This window comes from Oncorhynchus tshawytscha, linkage group LG22 (genome assembly GCF_018296145.1).
Source record: "Oncorhynchus tshawytscha isolate Ot180627B linkage group LG22, Otsh_v2.0, whole genome shotgun sequence".
Taxonomy (NCBI): Eukaryota; Metazoa; Chordata; class Actinopteri; order Salmoniformes; family Salmonidae; genus Oncorhynchus; species Oncorhynchus tshawytscha.
This window is the reverse complement of record NC_056450.1, coordinates 526,040-547,149: the sequence shown is the minus strand read 5'-3', so window position 1 is coordinate 547,149 and position 21,110 is coordinate 526,040. Positions and strand designations below refer to the sequence as shown.

Sequence of the window (21,110 nt, the reverse complement as noted above, 5' to 3'; positions counted from 1 at the left end):
ATGTGTGAACTCCTTCAAGACCGTTGGAAAATCATTCTAGGTGAAGCTGGTTGAGAGAATGCCAAGAGTGAGCAAAGCTGTCATCAAGGCAAAGGGTGGCTACTTTGAAGAATCTAAAATCTATTTTGATTTGTTTAACACTTTTATGGTTACTACAGGATTCCATATGTTATTTCAGAGTTTTGATGTCTTCACTATTATTCTACAATGTAGAAAATAGTACAAATAAAGAACCCATTGAATGAATAAATGTGTCCAAACGTTTGGCTGGTACTGTAAGTATTCAGACCCTTAACTTAGTACTTTGTTGAAGCACCTTTGGCAGCAATTACAACCTTGAGTCTTCTTGGGAATGACGCTACAATATATACACACCTGTATTTGGGGAGTGTTTCCCATTCTTCTCTGTCTATCCTCTCAAGCTCTGTCAGGTGGGATGGGGAGAGTCACTGCACAGCTATTTTCAAGTCTCTCCAGAGATGTTAGATCGGGTTCAAGTCCGGACTCTGGCTGGGCCATTCAAGTGCATTCAGAGACTTGTCCCGAAGCCACTCCTGCGTTGTCTTGGCTGTGTGCTTAGGATCGCTGTCCAGTTGGAAAGTGACCCTTCACCTCAGCCTGAGGTCGAGAGAGCTCTGGAGCAGGTTTTCATCAAGGATCTCTCTGTACTTTGCTCCGTTAATCTTTCCCTAGATCCTAACTAGTCTCCCAGTCCCTGCTGCTGAAAAACATCTCCACAGTGTGATGCTGCCACCACCATGCTTTATCATGGGGATAATGCCATGTTTCCTCCAGACTTGATTCTTGGCATTCAGGCAAAAGAGTTCAATCTTGGTTACATCAGACCAGAGAATCTTGTTTCTCATGTTCTGAGAGTCTTTAGTTGCCTGTTGGCAAACTCCAAGCGGGCTGTCATGTGCCTTTTATTGAGGAGTTGCTTCTGTCTGGCCACTGTACCATAAAGGCCTGATTGATGGAGTGCTGCAGAGATGGTTGTCCTTCTGGGAGGTTCTCCCATTTCCACAGGGGAACTCTGGAGCTCTGTCAGAGTGACCATCGGGTTCTTGGTCACCTCCCTGACCAAGGCCGTTCTCCCCCTTTAGCTCAGTTTGGCTGGGTGGCCAGCACTAGAAAGAGTCTTGGTGGATCCAATCTTCTTCCATTTAAGAATGATGGAGGCCACTGTGTCCTTGGGGACCTTCAATGCTGCATAAACGATCTGTGCCTTGACACAATCTTGTCTCGGCGCTCTACAGACAATTCCTTCAACCTCATGGCTTGGTTTTTTGCCCTGACATAAACTGTAAACTGTGGGACCTTATATAGACAGGTGTGTGCCTTCCCAAATCATGTCCAATAAATTGAATTTACCATAGTTGGACTCCAATCAAGTTACAGATGATCAATGGAAAGAGGATGCACCTGAGCTCAATTTCGAGTTTCATAGCAAAGGGTCCGAATACCTATGTAAATAAGACATTTCCGTTTTTTTTTATACATTTGACATTGGGTTATTGTGTGCAGATTAATAAGGATTTTTATTTCTTTCATCCATTTTAGAATAAGGCTGTAACGTAACAAAATGTGGTTAAAGTCAGGGCGTCTGAATACTTTCCGAATGCATTGTAAGTAAGTTCCATCAAACAGTTAATGACCCTCGTCCTAGTGAGTAAACAACACTTGTCAAAAGGTATGTGTACTCTGTCATATGCTATATTATATTATTTTTAGAGAGAAAGAATAATTCGGCTATTTAATTGGGGGCATTATTTTAGGCTACTAAAAAGCAATTGAAAGTAAAGGTTTGGCTGGATGTTTTGTCGTGTCAAATAATTGTGTTGTGTCATAAAAATTGGAGTTCAAATAAGTAGGTATTTTAAATTCTCCAGTGGCCAGGCAAAGTGCCACAAACCCGCTGTGCATCTCCCTCACCGGTCCAGGGTTTTCTTTGCTCTTCTGATCTTGCCTGCCGTACTTTAAAGCGAGTCCTCGCGGAAGTACTGACGTGTTCACATCAGCCAAACCAGCCGAGAGGTAGTTAGGTAGAGCCGAGAGTGACACAGCGGCAGAATCAGGTAAGAAAAACCTGTCTTGCAGCAGTATGTCTGTCAGTAGGTGTGTGAAAATATGTTCTTTAGTTTTAGTGGAATTAAGGGGACCAATACCAAAGTAATATTTCAATTGAATTCCTCTCTAAATATGATATCGAGAGGCTATATCTATGCTAGCTAAAAAAGGCTCGGTTTCTAACCGGAAGTGAGTTGTCAAATTCACGAAGTTACTGCTGGTGGTTGTAGTTCAACTTCCCGCTGATTTGTAGCCATCTTAATGACAAGATTGAGATTAAAGACTACATTTTCCTACTGTGATGTAGCAGGGTTGAACTGTTTGATTATTTGATTCCCGCTGCACATAATGGGAAGTAGAGGGAATCCATCAGTGTTTCACACACACTGTTAATGAAAGGTGGTTGTTTAAAAACTACACGAACCAGGAAGGTTTTTTTTGAGTGGGGGGGCAATCACTCATTAGCTTTTTTTCTAACGTTAGCTAACGTCACTCACCCTGCTTGCGAGACAGGAAAACATTTAATCAAAATTGCGCTATGAATAAAAAACACAAATGCTAAACATCTCATCTCAAACACTATAAATAATTGTTTTAGCTGGCTACAGTAGCTAGCAACTGCATTTGTTGGCTAGCTAAGCGGTAAACGAGTCAACGTTGGAGAGCTAACTAGCCATTATGAGAAGAGACTGTGAGCGACTCAACTCCACGATTTACGATGGAGTGGCGCGCCGACTAGTGTGTGGGCGGCCTCTGTTTTTAAATACATAGTACCGATTTCAGGGCTGTTCTTTGGGTGCTGAAATATGTCGTTTTTGATTAATTTAATTGTGTGTCTTCGGAACTCCAGTCTGCCCACACTAGTTGCCGCTAGTAAATCGTGGAGTTTAGTTTAATTCGGCTATGAAGTCTGTCATTATCAGCTAACTTAAGTCTCACAATAATTGGACGACTATTTGATAAGCAACGTGACATTTGACATGAATGGAAATGAAACTATCGTTTGAGCCGGTAGACCTTCCAAGGGGGCAAGGACTTTGGGTGGGAAGAGTTGGGATAACATTAAACCAGTATTTAGGCTTGAGGAGAAGATGTCTCCTCTGACGACCATTATCCTTAAATGTCTAAGTCCCATTAATCAGCTCTGCAAATGTGATGTCAAAATAAGTTCATTACGCACCCAAAATATGGAAAATATCATCTTTACTGCCGTTGTGCGCAGTATGTACTTGCAAAAAAATGTCTAAATAAAAATAGTTTTTGACCAAGTGCATGAGCCAAATCAACCTAACACCAAATGTTGATGTAGCTGACTTTGATCAACTCCATGGAGTTGATCAGAGACCAGGGTCTGTGGAATTCAGCTACTACTACATCGAATCACTCCCAAGGTCAATACTTAAACATTTACATTATGTAACACTTACCATGATGTACCAATGTTTGCCCTCTAGTTGTATGCCTTTCCTTGTTTGCTGAAATCCATACTTTTTCAATAAACGTTAATCAAATACAACCACCGATTTTGTTTGCTCGTTGCTTTTAGATGGCACGTGTCAATTTGAATTTCAACATCCAGTCGGTTGTATTTGATTTGTTTTATTTAAAAAAATATGTATTTCAGAAAACAAAGCCACTCAACTACAGAGGATTAAACGTAGGTACAAGGTAAGCATTTCATTTTTTTGTTGAAGTATTGACCTTGGGCAAATCAATTTAGTCAGAGCTGAATTCCAAAAAGCCTGGTCTCTGCTCAACTGTTCATGGAGCTCATCAGAAACTTCCTTTACTGACCTCCTGAAAGGCGCAGCAGTCTAAGGCACTGCATCGCACAGCTAGAGGCATCACTACAGACCTGGGTTTGATCCCGGGCTGTATCACAACTGGTCGTGATCAGGCGTCTCATAGGGCAGCGCATAATTGGCCCAGCATCATCTGGGTTTGGCCAGAAGGGTTTACTTGGCACATTGCACTCTAGCGACTCCTTGTGGTGGGCCAGATGCCTGCAGGTTGACCTCGGTCATCAGTTGAGCGGTGTTTCCTCCGACACAGTGGTGCGGCTGGCTTCCGGGTTAAGCTGGCAGGTGTTAAGAAGCGCAGTTTGTTTTGGGGGATGCATGACTCAACCTTCGCCTCCTGAGCATGCTGAGGAGTTGCAGCGATGAGACAAGTTTGAAATCGGGGTCCTTTACCATGGAGTTGAGTTTAGTCAGCTAGGTTGATGAAGCTTTGTTGTCGCTGTATGTGAGTTGTTGCCATGTTATTATATGTGGGAAAGGACTAACTGAATAAAGAAACTAGCTAGCTATATAGCTAGCCAATTCAAAAATTACTGTAGCCTACATGTTGGGTGAGGATGATCTGCCAGTGTTAGTACTGAATACCAATAGCTTATTTGCCAAATTGCTCTGAGCTGAAGGCCAAATATCCTCAGGTTCATCTGTCCACACATTATTTACATGCAGCAAATGTAGCCATGCTTTGGGTCACAACCAGGCGAGACATTCTTGTCTTGATAGCACACCACATCAACACATTGTGTCTATAACACCTTACTATAAACACTTAGTCTACAGATCCATACTCACGTTGCAAACAAAAAGCCTGCTGGTGAAATCTGTTCAAGTAATGCCTGTTAACAACCCCTTTCTCTCCTTGCACAGACAGAATGTCAGAAGGGGACAGTGTTGGTGAATCAATCCATGGGAAACCATCCACAATCGGAAGCTTCTTCACACGGGTTGGACAGGTACTGCTGCCAGGGCCTTTAGTTGTTATCTCATCAAATGTCAAGAGGAAAGAAAACTAGGCTAAACCAAGGGAAACGCTGCCACCACTGTTTTGATGAAGATAACCATTGGAACCACTGTCACAGTGGTGCTGCATTGAAAAGCTAGAAATTGAACTTCAGATAAGACGATGTGAAAATGTGACGCTTTATCTAATGTTTACTGTTGCGCTCCTGGTAATGGTTGTGCACTGTCTTTCTGTTTGGTGTCTTTTCCAGATCTATCAGTCATGGCTAGACAGGTCGACGCCGTTCTCCATAGGGCGATGGGGAGTCACACTTTCGCTAACGGCCATCTACATGATCAGAGTGTACATATTACAGGTAGAGAAACACACCACACTCAGGGCTTATGCTGGGTCGCGTTCAGGAGGTTGCAATGTACTGAACACTACAGATAGAAGTGCCATGAGTAGAGCTGACGTTTTTCCTTTCTCAGCGCCAGAGGTATATCTGTTCAATATATTTCTATCTTAGCATTCCACAACATTTTTCCCTACTGAATATGCATCTGACGTCTTTTGAAGGTAGACTCTGTAATCTGGCGTCACCATATACAGTGTGACAACTTCCTCCTTTGACGAAAACAACAACAAAAGTCAAATCTGCCAAGATATGGGTATGCCTCAATGGAGGGAGCCTGTAACTGGCTTGTCAGATGTGGGTATGCCTCAATGGAGGGAGCCTGTAACTGGCTTGTCAGATTTGGGTATGCCTCAATGGAGGGAGCCTGTAACTGGCTTGTCAGATGTGGGTATGCCTCAATGGAGGGAGCCTGTAACTGGCTTGTCAGATATGGGTATGCCTCAATGGAGGGAGCCTGTAACTGGCTTGTCAGATGTGGGTATGCCTCAATGGAGGGAGCCTGTAACTGGCTTGTCAGATTTGGGTATGCCTCAATGGAGGGAGCCTGTAACTGGCTTGTCAGATGTGGGTATGCCTCAATGGAGGGAGCCTGTAACTGGCTTGTCAGATTTGGGTATGCCTCAATGGAGGGAGCCTGTAACTGGCTTGTCAGATTTGGGTATGCCTCAATGGAGGGAGCCTGTAACTGGCTTGTCAGATTTGGGTATGCCTCAATGGAGGGAGCCTGTAACTGGGTTGTCAGATTTGGGTATGCCTCAATGGAGGGAGCCTGTAACTGGCTTGTCAGATTTGGGTATGCCTCAATGGAGGGAGCCTGTAACTGGCTTGTCAGATTTGGGTATGTCTCAATGGAGGGAGCCTGTAACTGGCTTGTCAGATGTGGGTATGCCTCAATGGAGGGAGCCTGTAACTGGCTTGTCAGATTTGACTTCTATTATTTATGACTGATCATGTTACATTTGAGTTTGAACGTTAAGCTATTTTCTCCCAGGGTTCTGCAATGTGCCTTTAGGCGCAATATGCACTTGCACACATCCAAGAAGTAGAAGATCACTTTGGGAGCGTCTGTGTGAAAATGGAGGCCACTGTTTTCCCTTTAGACTAGTATTGCCCCAGATCTGGTCAAATCAGTCAATGTGATACATTTGTGAATTATGTGAGGGAATACACATGTTTACGCTTATTTAATTTCCAGATTGGATAAGAGCGTCTGCTAAATGAGTAACATTTTAAAATGTAATGTACGAAATTCAATGAACACTAATATAGGTTCTCTCTGCTCCCTCCAGGGTTGGTATATTGTAACATACGCTCTGGGAATCTACCATCTCAACCTGTTCATCGCTTTTCTATCACCAAAAGTGGATCCATCAATGCTTGACGAAGGTAAGTTAGAGTTCACTGTAACATACGACATTCCTTTGGGTTCCAGTCATGTTTGAGATGTTTACTTTCTCACATAAAACAATGTACAGGAGTGTCTCCTCGCGCTCACTCTTCATGAAGAGACCCTCCATGTAGGACTGAGACTATATTTAAAAAACTTTGACTAGGGGTGTGTATCTTTGGCCGACTACGCGTCTTGATACACTGGTGTGTATATGATTCAGGAAAGACACATAGTTTGGGACGATTCAATAATATGTTTCAGTCCAATGCAACTAAATATTTATTTTCCAGTAAATCAGGATACGTTTTCATCCTTATGGCTAAACAAAGACTATTAAAAAATGACATTTTCTAATTGGGTGATTCGCAAGAAACTTGCACTTCACACAAATTCCTCTTGAATCACTAAGATCAGATCTTTATTTATCTATTTCATAATTATGGTTGTTAATAAGATTGTCATTTACAACAATTTCCACATCTACCAATGCAAAAATTATCAGCACTGCAACAGTTTTAGAAGTCTAAAGTAGTAATAAATACATTTCTAATATTTGTTTTAGCATTCCTCACTTAATGAAAGGGCCTGATTTAAAACATGACACTGAAAACAAATATTTAAAATGTAATTATTATTTTGTAACTTCTCATTACCACAACACAACCTTTTCTGAATCTTGTGTATACATGGTATTTTCATGTACACATGTAGATAAAGGCATAGTACCAGATTAAGCCCAAATAACTGAAGAGTACATTTTATTTGTTCTAATAGTTTTAAATGTTGGTGCATTAGGGTAATGATGAGCAGGTTTCAGAGATCAGAATGTTGGCTATTTAAAAATTATACTGAGCTCTATTAGAGATACACTTTTGTGTAATATATAGTGTACAGTTGAAGTCGGACGTTTACATACACCTTAGCCAACTACATTTAAACTCAGTTTTACACAATTCCTGACATTTAATCCTAGTAGAAATTCCCTGTTTTAGGTCAGTTAGGATCACCACTTTATTTTAAGAATGTGAAATGTCAGAATAATACCTTGACTTTGTTGTCCTTAAGCCATTTTGCCACAACTTGCTTGGTTGAGGTCATTGTCCATTTGAAAGACCCAGTTGCGACCAAGCTTTACTTCCTGTCGGATGTCTTGAGATGTTGCTTCAATATATCCACATAATTTCTCCTCATGATGCCATCTATTTTGTGAAGTTCACCAGACCCTCCTGCAGCAAAGCACCCCCACAACATGATGCTGCCACCCCCATGCTTCACGGCTGGGATGGTGTTCTTCGGCTTGCAAGCCTCCCCCTTTTTCCTCCAAACATAACGATGGTCATTATGGCTAAACAGTTCTATTTTTGTGTCATCAGACCAGAGGACATTTCTCCAAAAAGTACGATCTTTGTCCCCATGTGCAGTTGCAAACTGTAGTCTGGCTTTTTTATGGCGGTTTTGGAGCAGTGGCTTCTTCCTTGCTGTGTGGCCTTTCAGGTTATGTCGATATAGGACTCGTTTTTCTGTGGATATAGATACTTTTGTACCTGTTTCCTCCAGCATCTTCACAAGGTCCTTTGCGGTAGTTCTGGGATTAATTTTCACTTTTTACACCAAAGTATGTTCATCTCTAGGAGACAGAACGCGTCTCCTTCCTGAGCGGTATGATGGCTGCGTTGTCCCATGGCGTTTATACTTGCGTACTATTGTTTGTACAGATGAACGTGGTACCTTCAGGCGTTTGGAGGATGAACCAGACTTGTGGAGGTCTACAATTTTTGGGGGGCTGATTTCTTTTGATTTTCCCATGATGTCAAGCAAAGAGGCACTGAGTTTGAAGGTAGGCCTTGAAATACATCCACAGGTACACCTCCAATTGACTCAAAGGATGTTAATTAGCCTATCAGAAGCTTCTAAAGCCATGACATCATTTCCTGGAATCTTCCAAGCGGTTTAAAGGCACAGTCAACTTAGTGTATGTAAACTTCTGACCCACTGGAATTGTGATACAGTGAATTATAAGTGAAATAATCTGTCTGTAAACAATTGTTGGAAAAATTACTTGTCATGCACAAAGTAGATGTCCTAACCGACTTGCAAAACTATAGTTTGTTAACAAGAAATTTGTGGAGTGGTTGAAAAACAAGTTTTAATGACTCCTAAGTGTATATAAACTTCCGACTTCAACTGTATGTGGACACCCCTTCAAATTAGTGGATTTGGCTATTTCAGCTACACCTGTTCCTGACCGGTGTATAAAATCGAGCACACAGCCATGAAATCTCCATGGACAAACATTGGCAGTAGAACTGAAGAGCTCAGTGACTTTCAACGTGGCACCGTCATAGGATGCCACCTTTCCAACAAGTCAGTTCGTCAAAGTTCTACCCTGCTAGAGCTGCACCGGTCAACTTTAAGTGCTGTCATTGGGAGGTGGAAACATCTAGGAGCATCAACGGCTCAGCCACAAAGTGGTAGGCCATACAAGCTTACAGAATGGGACCGCCGAAGCGCGTAAAAATTGTCTGTCCTTGGTTGCAGCACTCACTACCGAGTTCCAAACTGCCTCTGGAAGCAATGTCAGCAGAATAACTGTTTGTCGGGAGTTTCATGAAATGGATTTCCATGGCTGAACAGCCACACACGCAAGCCTTAGATCACCATGCTCAATGCCAAGCGTTGGCTGGAGTAGTGTAAGCCGCCATTGGACTCTGGAGCAGTGGAAACGCGTTCTTTGGCGTGATGAATCACGCTTCACCATCTAGCAGTCCGACGGCCGAATCACAGAACCCTGACCTAAACCTCATCGAACAGCTTTGGGATGAATTGGAACGCCGACTGCAAGCCTGGCCTAATCGCCCAACCTCAGTGCCTGACCTCACTAATGCTCTTGTGGCTGAATGGAAGCAAGTCCCCACAGCAATGCTCCAACTTCTAGTGGAAAGCCTTCCCAGAAGAGTGGAGGCTGTTAGAGCAGCAAAGTGGGACCAACTCCATATTAATGCCCATGATTTTGGAATGAGATGTTTGACGAGCAGGTGTCCACATACTTTTGGTCATGTACTGTATCATGGGTGAATAAAACTTTATTTAAAAAAATGTGTTTTTACAGAAACTTGAAAAAGTCTTAAGGTAATGACAAACATGTCCACAGACAGTGTTTTTACTTAATACATATTTTGTTTAATGTGAACTTCAGATGGTATACAATTTATGATTAATCAAATTTTATTTGTCACATACACATGGTTACCAGATGTTAATGCGAGTGTAGTGAAATGCTTGTGCTTCTAGTTCCGACAATGCAGTAATATCCAAACTACAGCAACAGTGTTTTATTTGAATACATTAGGTTTTTCGAAAGTAAAACTGTCTAAAAGGAACTGAATATATGGATGCATTTTGGTAATGAGAATTTGGGGTGAAAATGTATGAAATTCAGGCTCATATTTATTTTAAATAAGACACTATGCCTAAACTAGGCAAGTCTATTTGCAACTGTCAAACTGGTATCATGAGAATTACTCATTTCTGAAAACATTGCCATTGAGCTATAGGCTAATGCCAAAATTAGATCACAAAATTCAGATATTTGTTACAGTTCAGTTCACCTACATGCAATATTTTGGATAACGGTTGGTTTACCTTGCCCTCACCAGACTTACTAATTTAAAATTGGGGCGCATTTGGTAAGTGGCATCTATTGTGCAAGGTTATTTTATGGCTAGGATTGTGACCGAATCGGGGGGGGGTCGTCTCATACCAATTCTCAGAAAGTATTGGTGACTACTTAAACCCCTACTCTGTACACTAAAGCAGCCTTTTAAGTATGGTTTGCGGCCCCACCTGTTAATGGTGGGTTGCAACTTGTCACCGTAAATGTATTATTTAATTCATTACCGGAATTGATTTGGCCAAGTGCAATTGCGCTCTATGGTAACTGTGCTCTCTCTGCTTAGCAGGGGTGTCTCTGCTCATTTTGGTATCTGCGCGAGTGGGAGGGAGACGCCTGTGTGCTTTGCTTTGTTTGATCTTGTTTCTGCAGTTTTATTGAAGATCACTCCGTGACCCACACGCTGCAGCGCTGTCGTTCAGCACCAGATGATGCGCTGTCAGCCACTGATTTGTTATTCTCACCGCTGTCATTAAATGGACTCAAGCTAGCCACAAGTTCTGACTGAGCTCATACAGTGCAAATACAGCGATGAGTTTCTCTCTCATGCAAACTTTGAGAAATGGTGAGGAGCACCCACAGTGTGTTTTATGCGCGAAGTGCTTAGTAATGAGTCTCTCAAAACAAAAATTAAAATGACACATCCTGACCAAACATCCACAGCATGATGGTAAACCCAGGGAGGTCTTTCAGAACAGGGCAGAATGCTTCAGGAAACAGGGCTTCAACAGTGGAAAAATAAGTCTAGCAAGGCACTGTTGTCATTTTATAACAGGTGATGATCAATAGAAATAAGGAGGTACTAACTGACTCTCATAGTAGTCAATTTTAATTTCTCTTTTTAAATAATCCCCTTGTACACAGCTAAGAGCTAGCTAATGTTAGCAAAAAGCAAGTTAGCTACTGTACTTAAAAAAAAAATATTTAACTAGCGAAGTCAGTTAAGAACAAATACTTGTTTTACAATGATGGCCTACCAGAAGGCCTCCTGTGGGGACAGGCTGGGGTTAAATAAATATTGGACAAAACACATAACGATGAGACACAACAACACTACATAAAAAGAGACCTAAGACTACAACAGCATGGCAGCAACACATGATAGCAGCACAAAACATGCTACAAATTTTATTGGGTACAGACAACCGCACAAAGACAAGAAGGGAGAGACAACAATACATCACACGAAGCAGCCACAACTGTCAGTAAGAGTGTCCATGATTGAGTCTTTGAATGAAGAGCTGGAGATAAAACTGTCCAGTTGTTGCAGTTTGTTCCAGTCGCTAACTGCAGCGAACTGAAAAGAGGAGCGACCCAGTGTGTGATTTGGGGCCTTTTAACAGAATGTGACTGGCAGAACAGGTGTTGTATGTGGAGGATGAGGGCTGCAGTAGATATCTCAGATAGGGGGAAGTGAGGCCTAAGAGGGTTTTATAAAATAAGCATCAACCAATGGGTGTTGCGACGGGTATACAGAGATGACCAATTTACAGAAGAGTATAGAGTGCAGTGATGACATCTAATGGCCGAATGGTAAAGGACATCTAGCCACTCACCTTTACCTGTCGATCTATACATTTTGTCTCTGTAATCTAGCATGGGTAGGATGGTTATCTGAATCAGGGTTAGTTTGGCAGCTGGGGTGAAAGAGGAGTGATTATAATAGAAGAAACCAAGTCTAGATTTAACTTTAGCCTGCAGCTTTGATATGTGCTGAGAGAAGGACAGTGTACTGTCTAGCCATACTCTCAAGTACTTGTATGAGGTGACTACCTCAAGCTCTAAACCCTCCAAGGTAGTAATCACACCTGTGGGGAGAGGGACATTCTTCTTACCAAACCACATGACCTTTGTTTTAGAGGTGTTCAGAACTAGGCTAAGGGCAGAGGAAGCTTGTTGGACACTAAGAAAGCTTTGTTTTAGAGTGTTTAACACAATCTGGGGAGGGGCCAGCTGAGTATGACTATGATCTGCATATAAATGGATGAGAGAGCTTCCTACTGCCTGAGCTATGTTGTTGATGTAAATTGAGAAGATCGTGGGGGCTAGGATCGACCCTTGGAGTACTCCCTTGGTGATGTGCAGTGGCTGAGACTGCAGATGTTCTGACTTTATACACTGCACTCTTTGAGAGGTAGTTAGCAAACCAGGCCAAAGACCCTTGTCGTGTCTTTGGCTATGCCGGATTAAGTGATATGACATGCTATTCTATAAAATCATTTATCCATAATTAATATTACCTGATTGAGCTAATCATGTAAATGTGTAAGAATATTTATAGAGCTGTTATCTTCCGAATAAACTCTTAAAGACCTAGTAATATTTTACATCAATAGCAGTCAATATTAATCGTCATCCTAATTCAGTCTCATCTGAAAGTTGTAAATTCTTGGTTATCTGCACGAACCTTGGCTAACAAGTTAAATCAGCAATACAAAATTGGGTTTAATTATTTACTAAATACCTAACTAATCACACAGAATTACACAATTAATCATAACTTGATTACAAATTATGTCATAAATTAAAACGTCCCTAGCGGGCGGAACAGATATGACAGCTGGTTACACAAAAGAAAAGGGCTGGGTTTGAGTGACAGAGCGGGAAGACTGAGGGAGAAGCTGTGCTATCGTAAATACAGTGTCTTATGCATTCTAAATTACAGCCCATTTTGGAAAAGGAAAATGCAATAAATATTTACTCTGAGCTGCGCTTCGGTAGGTTGGTGGTAGATGGAAGGCCGTGTTGCCAAACCAAGTCCTTTGAAGAATGTCTCTGGCGGTCAATTGGATACGTTGTGGTAACGTCTTTGTGTGATAGACGGGATACTCTGTCTGTTCCTTCCTAACCCTCGTTTGCAGCTGCTGTTGCTAACTCAACAGCTAGGAGGTATCACTTCTGTAGTGAATAAGAGTTCAAAGTTCATACCATTCGCAACCAAAGCTCACGCTGATGTTTGCTTCGTTCTGTATTTATTATCTGAACCATTCTGACATCGGACCATTGTCCTCACATCCTCGGAACAGAAGGTTATATTGTCGTCAAGGCTTTATAAAGGAAGGGAGAGGAGGGCGTATTTGAAAAGTTTTATAGCCCATGTCCCTTCACAGGGGCGGGCCACTGATTGAGCAGAGCCCTAACCTTATGAAAACCCAAATCTCACATTTTAGAAGCTAAAATCACATTTCATCCCATCACGAATAATTTCATATTCAAACATTTAAATTGAACAACAATTCCATGTGAATCACAGATAACTCTGTGTAAAAAGGGGGGAAGAGGTATTTATGACTGTCATACCTACCCCAGGCCAACGTCACGACACCCCTCAGAGACACCAATCTTCCTTAGCCCGGCCCACAAAAGGAATGGTCTACCGTATCATAAGCTTTGGCCAAGTCAATAAAAATAGGAGCACAACATTGCTTAGAATCAAGGGCAATAGTGGCATCATTGAGGACCTTTAAGGTTGCAGTGACACATCCATAACCTGAGCGGAAACCAGATTGCATACCAATGTGAATACTATAGACCTCAAGAAAGCCAGTTAGTTGATTGACAAGTTTTTCCAACACTTTTGATAAACAGGGCAAACTAGGAATTGGCCTATAACAGTTAGGATCAGCTTTATCTCACCCTTTAAATAATGAATGCAACGTGGCTGCCTTCTGAGCAATGGGAACCTCCCCAGAGAGGAGAGACAGGATTGGCGATAAGTGCTGCAACCTTAAAGAAAGAAAGAATCTGACCCAGATGTTTTTGGGGATTCAAGTTTAAAACTTCTTCGGGATTGGTGGGTCCCCTGCGGGACGGTTGAGCTAACGTAGGCTAATGCGATTAACATGAGATTGTAAGTAACAAGAACATTTCCCAGGACAGACATATCTGATATTGGCAGAAAGATTAAATTATTTTGAATCTAACTGCACTGTCCAATTTACAGTAGCTAATACAGTGAAATAAGGAGAGTGCACAATTTTGAACATGAAAAGATATGAATAAAAAAATTAGGCACATTTGGGCAGTCTTGATACAACATTTTGAACAGAAATGCAATGGTTCATTGGATCAATCTTAAACTTGCATTTACACTGTTGTCATCTAGTGGCCAAAAATTGCACCTGAGCTGGAATAATACATTATGGCCTTTCTCTTGCATTTCAAAGATGGTGCAAAATAAATACAAAAAAATGGGGTCCTTGTATTATCTTTTACCAGATCTAATGTGTTATAGTCTCCTACATTCCTTTCACGTTTCCACACACTTCAAAGTGTTTCCTTTCAAATGTTACCAAGAATATGCATATCCTTGCTTCAGGGCCTGAGCTACAGGCAGTTTTTCATCTGTATTGTTACTTAGGGTTGTATTATCAAACGGAGTGTGTGTGTGTTCTGTTGTACATCTATGTGATGTGATCAATCTGTTTATTCCAGTTCAGAATGAAAATTATTTAGTGTATTTTAATAGCAACGGTTCCAATCTAGACAGATATGCAAGAGTTTTTAATGGGGAAAATAAACATGAATTTATATGGGTATTTAATTTCATTGTTATTTGTTCTTGTCTATATTGCATTTGTTTTAGGCATACGGGAAATTAAATGTGCTGATAATTACATATAGTTGCATGTTTTCATAAGCTTGGGTCCCAGGTAAACAGAATTTCTAATTTGGTTCCCAGGCTGAAAGTTTAAGAACCCCTACACTAGAAAAACAAGATATTGGAGAGCTCATTTCCTTTCAATGTGATGAGAGTAACTTAGAAAGGTATTTGTTTGGAAGCTCTTGGGTTACTATGTAAATACTGCCTTTAGTGACATTTTGGTATTTAAAACCGAATGCAAAGTGTCTACACCAGTGCTCTTATCGGGATGCTATTTAGATCTGTTTTGAAACTCTGTAGTCACTGTTCTTGTTTTGAGTCCATTTGATTGGCTAGCAAAGTGATCCTCGCTGTAACTTTGCTCCCCCTCCATTCACCTGTAGATGAGGGCCCGGCGCTCCCCACCAAGCAGAACGAGGAGTTCCGTCCGTTCATCAGGAGGTTGCCTGAATTCAAATTCTGGTGAGAGCCCCCAAGGACCACACCATTTCTAGCTTGGCCTTTCACTGAACTGGACTGAGTTACAGGCTTGTGCATCATTTGTGCCCTATTATTTCTGACATCCTACCACAGTGTCCTGTCGGAATATTCCACGAATCTTTGAGTGAATGATTCAATGTCACACAGAAAATACACACAATCTATGGAAAGGGAGAACGCGCATATTAACGTAGTACACTGACATGTACAATACTGTCCAGCCATGTAATGGCTGTTGTGTTCTATGTCCCACTATTCAATAGCCTGGTTCACAAAAGACCTCCTGCACACTGCTGTCCCTTGCAAATTCTCTCCTTTTATTCTATTCACTCACCAAGTAGCCAGCTCACCCACCAATGTGAAGATGTGAAAGTATATTTCCAATAGGACACTGCACTAGGATTGCTCTATGGACTTGTAGCTTTCCAGTGCAAAGCTGTATTGTTGTACATACTTTCCTTACTATCAAGGCCATTTCATTCTCCACCTGAACCTATAACAACAATGCTAATATGTACTGGAGGTAGCACTGACAAGTATGTTGTTGCCCATACTTATTTGGATGGTAGGAAACAGAAATCTCTCGTTCTTAGCTTTGTAGCTTACTTGTGCTTTTTTTACCACTGTCTACAGGAAAGGAACTTGCTATCATTAACGCTGACTTTTTTTGTTGATGTGTACATGTGTTTTTCTTTTATGTCTTCAGGCATTCGGCAACAAAAGGCATCGTCATCGCCATGATTTGCACGTTCTTTGAAGCCTTCAATGTGCCAGTGTTCTGGCCCATACTTGTAATGTACTTCATCATGCTTTTCTGCATCACCATGAAGAGGCAGATCAAGGTATGGGAAACCCAGTGACGCTGCTGCTTACTCTGCATGATATATAGTTGTATCAGGCAATTCAAAGCTAAATGTATCGCAGTCATACAATCCTAATTAATTCCTCTGCTCTTGATATGTATCTGTAGTTAATCATGCTAGTCAATCTTCAAGATGTTTCACTGAGAATTCAGTGAATAAGAACATCATGTGGATGTGGCTCATTTTATTTTTCTTCTCCTACTTTCAGCATATGGTCAAGTACAGATACCTCCCCTTCACACACGGGAAGAGGACTTACAGAGGCAAGGAAGAAACCGGGAAACCTTTTGCTAGTTAAAATCAACCCCCCCATTGAGAATGAAAAGTTATGGAAAAATAGTATATGTGGGTCAAAGGGGTCAGTGATTGTCTGAGGGGAAAAAAGATACAATAAATAGTTTTGATCCAAAATGTTGACAGTATTGGATGGTAGTAGTGCTGAGGATTGATGTAATCACAAGAGAACACGCTGCCTTTGGTTATTATGGGGAGTCATCTCTCAGCCGCGGGATACCGTTGTCTTTGGTCAGTGGATGAAACGCAGTGCCGCCCTTTGCCTTGTAACCCCCTGGGGTAAGTATGAACTCTGCTGGAGGGTGGCGCCACTGGACGGATTGCAGGAGAAATTCCGTTGTGGAATCTTAATGACGCTCCGTTTCTAACTCCTCTGGCTCCAAGCGAAATACAACTACTATTGATTAAAGACATGGTACCTACTCGTTTATAACGTGTACTTGTGGGAGGTCCTTAGGTTTCGAAATAACCTGATTAGATGTACTTTTTATTTAATTGATTTAAATTGATGTGGGTCTATGATCAAGTGTACTTTTGCACTGTCTTGAGACTCACATCAGAAATGTTCCTTTATGTAAAGCAGTTCATTTTTAGTGACTGGTTACCCTCAGTTGAACACCAATTCACTACATACAATACCTATCAGAACTATTCAGAACCATAGTCCAACCATCTGTTGATGGCACAAGCAGTGATTTTAGGTATAGGAGATTGGCTAGATAACAAGTTGGCTAAGAGTGAAAACACTGCATGGCTAGGACAGAGTTGGTGTACTTTCCAGAGAATATCATCATGGAGAATGATGAAATGTCATGTTTTTTTACAACATTATGTACAGAGAGGTTTAAGAAAGCCCCGTTCAAGATGTGTGGCTGCTAAAAAGAAGGAAAAAAAGTGTTATTAATTTGTTACTGTTTTTCCCTCCGTAGCCATAGAATCCCTTTTGTGTTTATTCCCTCTGCTTTCCCGTCATGTCAAACATACGATTTGCTTGTACAGTTGAAGAGAACTGTAACTGTCATTCAGCACTCCTGGATACTAAATGACAGATTAATTTACATCTAGCTATGGGGAAGCAAATCAAGTAGTTCAACTTCAGATTTATGCTTTGCGCCCCCTGTGAATATAATTTTTTGGGTTCAGATTTCTTAAAATGTACATCAGTATGATACTCGTATTCAAATTATTCTTTCCTTACAAAAAAGTTATTCCCTGAAAGACCATATCCTTTGAACAAGCAGTTTAGGTAACTGTTTACAAACTGGGGTATATTCCATTCAAATCTAGTAGTTGATACTCACATTCTGTATTTTTCTTTTGACAAATGTGGTCTAATCATTCCAAACAAAAATATTTTCTCTTTCTCTTCTTTTGCAGAGGACACATGAGAAAAGTGAGATTGAGAGCTTTTAATGTATGAAGGGGGTATGCTGGGGATCTTATGAAAAGTACGCGGTAGTATTTTTGGTAACCAGAGACCATTTTGGAAAACCTTTTGATCAGCAATAGGGAAGGGAAGAGAAAAAAATCCTGTCAAAGTACATAGTGTTTCCAAGGGTTTATATCTATTTTAAAGATTACATTTGTTTTGAGATTTTTTTTCTTCAAACAACTGTTAAACAAGTGTTCCAAGTCATCGTATGTCATTAAAAAAAAAAAAAAACGAGTAAAATTGATTTCTAGATTTATAAACTTTCTCATGAAAGAGATTGCATGTTCTTGGTTGCTCTTGTGCTGCAATTATAAACAAAAAAAGAATTTAGTAAACTTTTAAGTGTAATTTTTTTCACTCCAAATGCTATTAAAGAGACTGTGTCCCTTCAAATTAGGTGTGGCTGTTTCATGTTTTAGGATCTCACTGACATTTGTCTGTTAACTTTAATCCATTCCTGCTTTTAGAAGTAACCATTAGGGCGGTAGGTAGACCAGCGGAGATGGACAGTTCGATTCCCAGGCCAGGCACTGGAAAAATAGGGGGAATTGATCTGGCAACTGGAGGGCTGATGGGTTCACATCTTAAAGACCTTCCCCTACTGTTGGGCCCTTGAACAAGGCCATTAACCCCACAACCTGCTCTCCATATAGGGGAGCTGCTCGTCTCAACTGTATGTGTGATGTCTGTGGGGGAACGATCATCAGCAGCGCCTGAGCAGTTGGTGTGGACACAGGCACTCTGCCTTCATATTTAGTATCTGAAGAAAACAATGATGCAGCATCTCCTAGCCCTGCAGGTAATACACTACCTGAATCATTTTCTTGCCCAGCCTCTGAGTTTAAACTGGTTGGAGAATATATACTGGGAGGACTTTGACGTTCATCATGCCAGCAGCTCAGTTCTTTACAACAGACCGGAGACTGGATTTCTCTCTGAGTACTGTAGCACAACATACCTTTCCACATTCAGGGAACTCACAACTCTAGACCTGGAGAGGCACTGGGTGTGCAGGGTTGTTTTTTTTTTACAGCCCAACGCCCAATTTAATTAAGCAATGCTTGTACTGAATACCAAGGTGACTATTGTAAACTGTTCTGTTAGTGTTGGTTTGGGAATAAAAGCCTGCATACCCAGTTGGAGTTGGAGACCCCTGAGTTAAATAATAACACATTTAAGTGAAATGTCTTTCATAGTACTGTAAATGTATTATAGCGGGGCTATTCTGCTATGTTCTTACAGGGGCCGGATCTGAAAAACGTTATTTACAGGGGTGGCAGACATTTTTTACATGGGATTACTCTTCCTAAAACTGGTATTAAAATTAAATATGGCTAAAAGTTCATTTTAAGTGCTTTAATATTAGCCTAATTCAGTGCATTAAATTGATTAAATAATGGTACACATTTGTACTTACAGTGCATTCGGAAAGTACTCAGACCCCTTAACTTTTTTCACATTTTGTTACGTTACAGCCTTATTCTAAAAATGTATTATATTCTAAAATTGATAAATAAATAATCTTCATCTACACGCAATACCCCATAATGACAGTGAAAACAGGTAGACATTTTTGCACATTTATTAAGAAGAAAAAACTGAAATTCCTTATTTACGTAAGTATTCAGATCCTTTGCTATATCGGCTCTTCCATTCCTCTCAAATATTTTAGAAAAGGCTGTTGCGCAGCAACTCACTGCCTTCCTGAAGACAAACAATGTATACGAAATGCTTCAGTCTGATTTTAGACCCCATCATAGCACTGAGACTGCACTTGTGAAGGTGGTAAATGGCTTTTAATGGCATCAGACCGAGGCTCTGCATCTGTCCTCGTGCTCCTAGACCTTAGTACTGCTTTTGATACCATCGATCACCACATTATTTTGGAGAGATTGGAAACCCAAATTGGTCTACATGGACAAGTTCTGGCCTGGTTTAGAGCTTATTTGTCGGAAGGATATCAGTTTGTCTCTGAATGGTTTGTCCTCTGACAAATTAACTGTAAATTTCAGTGTTCCTCAAGGTTCCGTTTTTGGACCACTATTGTTTTCACTATATATTTTACCTCTTGGGGATGTCATTTGAAAACATAATGTTAACTTTCACTGCTATGCGGATGACACAGCTGTACATTTCAATGAAACATGGTGAGGCCCCAAAATTGCCCTCGCTAGAAGCCTGTGTTTCAGACATAAGGAAGTGGATGTCTGCAAACGTTCTACTTTTAAACTCGGACAAAACAGAGATGCTTGTTCTAGGTCCCAAGAAACAAAGAGATCTTCTGTTGAATACGTGGGTGAACAGGGCCTCCGCAGTTTGTAGAGCCGTAGGGAGACTGGGCAAAGGAAGGAGACGGCAGAACTTAGAAAACCGATCCCAACGACCAGGATCGTGGTGTTACTCGACAGGGGAAGATCCGTCACGAAATCCACCGATAGGTGTGACCACGGTCGTTGTGGAACGGGAAGGGGTTGTAATCTCCCTCTGGGCAGATGTCTAGGTGCCTTGCACTGTGTGCATACCGAACAAACAATTTGAGCTTCTACTTCTAAAAATTCAACTTTCCAGAAACAAGTCTCTCACTGCTGCTGCTTGCTATAGACCTCCCTCTGCCCCCAGCTGTGCCCTCGACACCATATGTGAATTGATTGCCCCCCATCTATCTTCTGAGCTCATGCTACTAGGTGACCTAAACTGGGACATGCTTAACACCACAGCCATTCTACAATCTAAGCTTGATGCCCTCAACCTCACACAAATTATCAATGAACCTACCAGGTACAACCCCAAATCCGTAAACACGGACACCCTCATAGATATCATCCTAACTAACTCGCCCTCCAAATACACCTCTGCTGTTTTCAATCAAGATCTCAGCGATCACTGCCTCATTGCCTGCATCCGTAATGGGTCTGTGACCAAACGACCACCCCTCATCACTGTCAAACTAAAACACTTCTGGGAGCAGGCCTTTCTAATCGACCTGGCCGGGGTATCCAGGAATGACATTGACCTCATCCCGTCAGTAGAGGATGCCTGGTTATTCTTTAAAAGTGCCTTCCTCACCATATTACATAAGCATGCCCCATTCAAAAGAAATTAGAACTAGAAATAGATATAGTGCTTGGTTCACTCCAGACCTGTCTGCCCTTGACCA

At 41.3% G+C, this 21,110-nt stretch overlaps 1 protein-coding gene across 2 annotated transcripts; it reads left to right on the top strand.

The window, feature by feature from the left end:
• Positions 1-1,943: 1,943 nt before the first annotated feature.
• LOC112221568 (retention in endoplasmic reticulum sorting receptor 1) lies at positions 1,944-18,213 on the top strand. Of its 2 annotated transcripts, XM_024383691.2 has the most exons (8): positions 1,944-2,075; positions 4,731-4,816; positions 5,075-5,179; positions 6,511-6,607; positions 15,268-15,346; positions 16,071-16,206; positions 16,436-16,490; positions 17,899-18,213. In XM_024383691.2, exons 2-8 carry the CDS (start codon positions 4,736-4,738, stop codon positions 17,907-17,909), a joined length of 564 nt encoding a protein of 187 aa, XP_024239459.1. In that variant the 5' UTR covers positions 1,944-2,075; positions 4,731-4,735; the 3' UTR covers positions 17,910-18,213. The 2 variants fall into 2 exon arrangements, with proteins under 2 accessions (XP_024239459.1, XP_024239458.2); XM_024383690.2 differs by having other exon boundaries at positions 1,946-2,075; positions 16,436-18,213.
• The last annotated feature ends 2,897 nt before the right edge of the window (positions 18,214-21,110 follow it).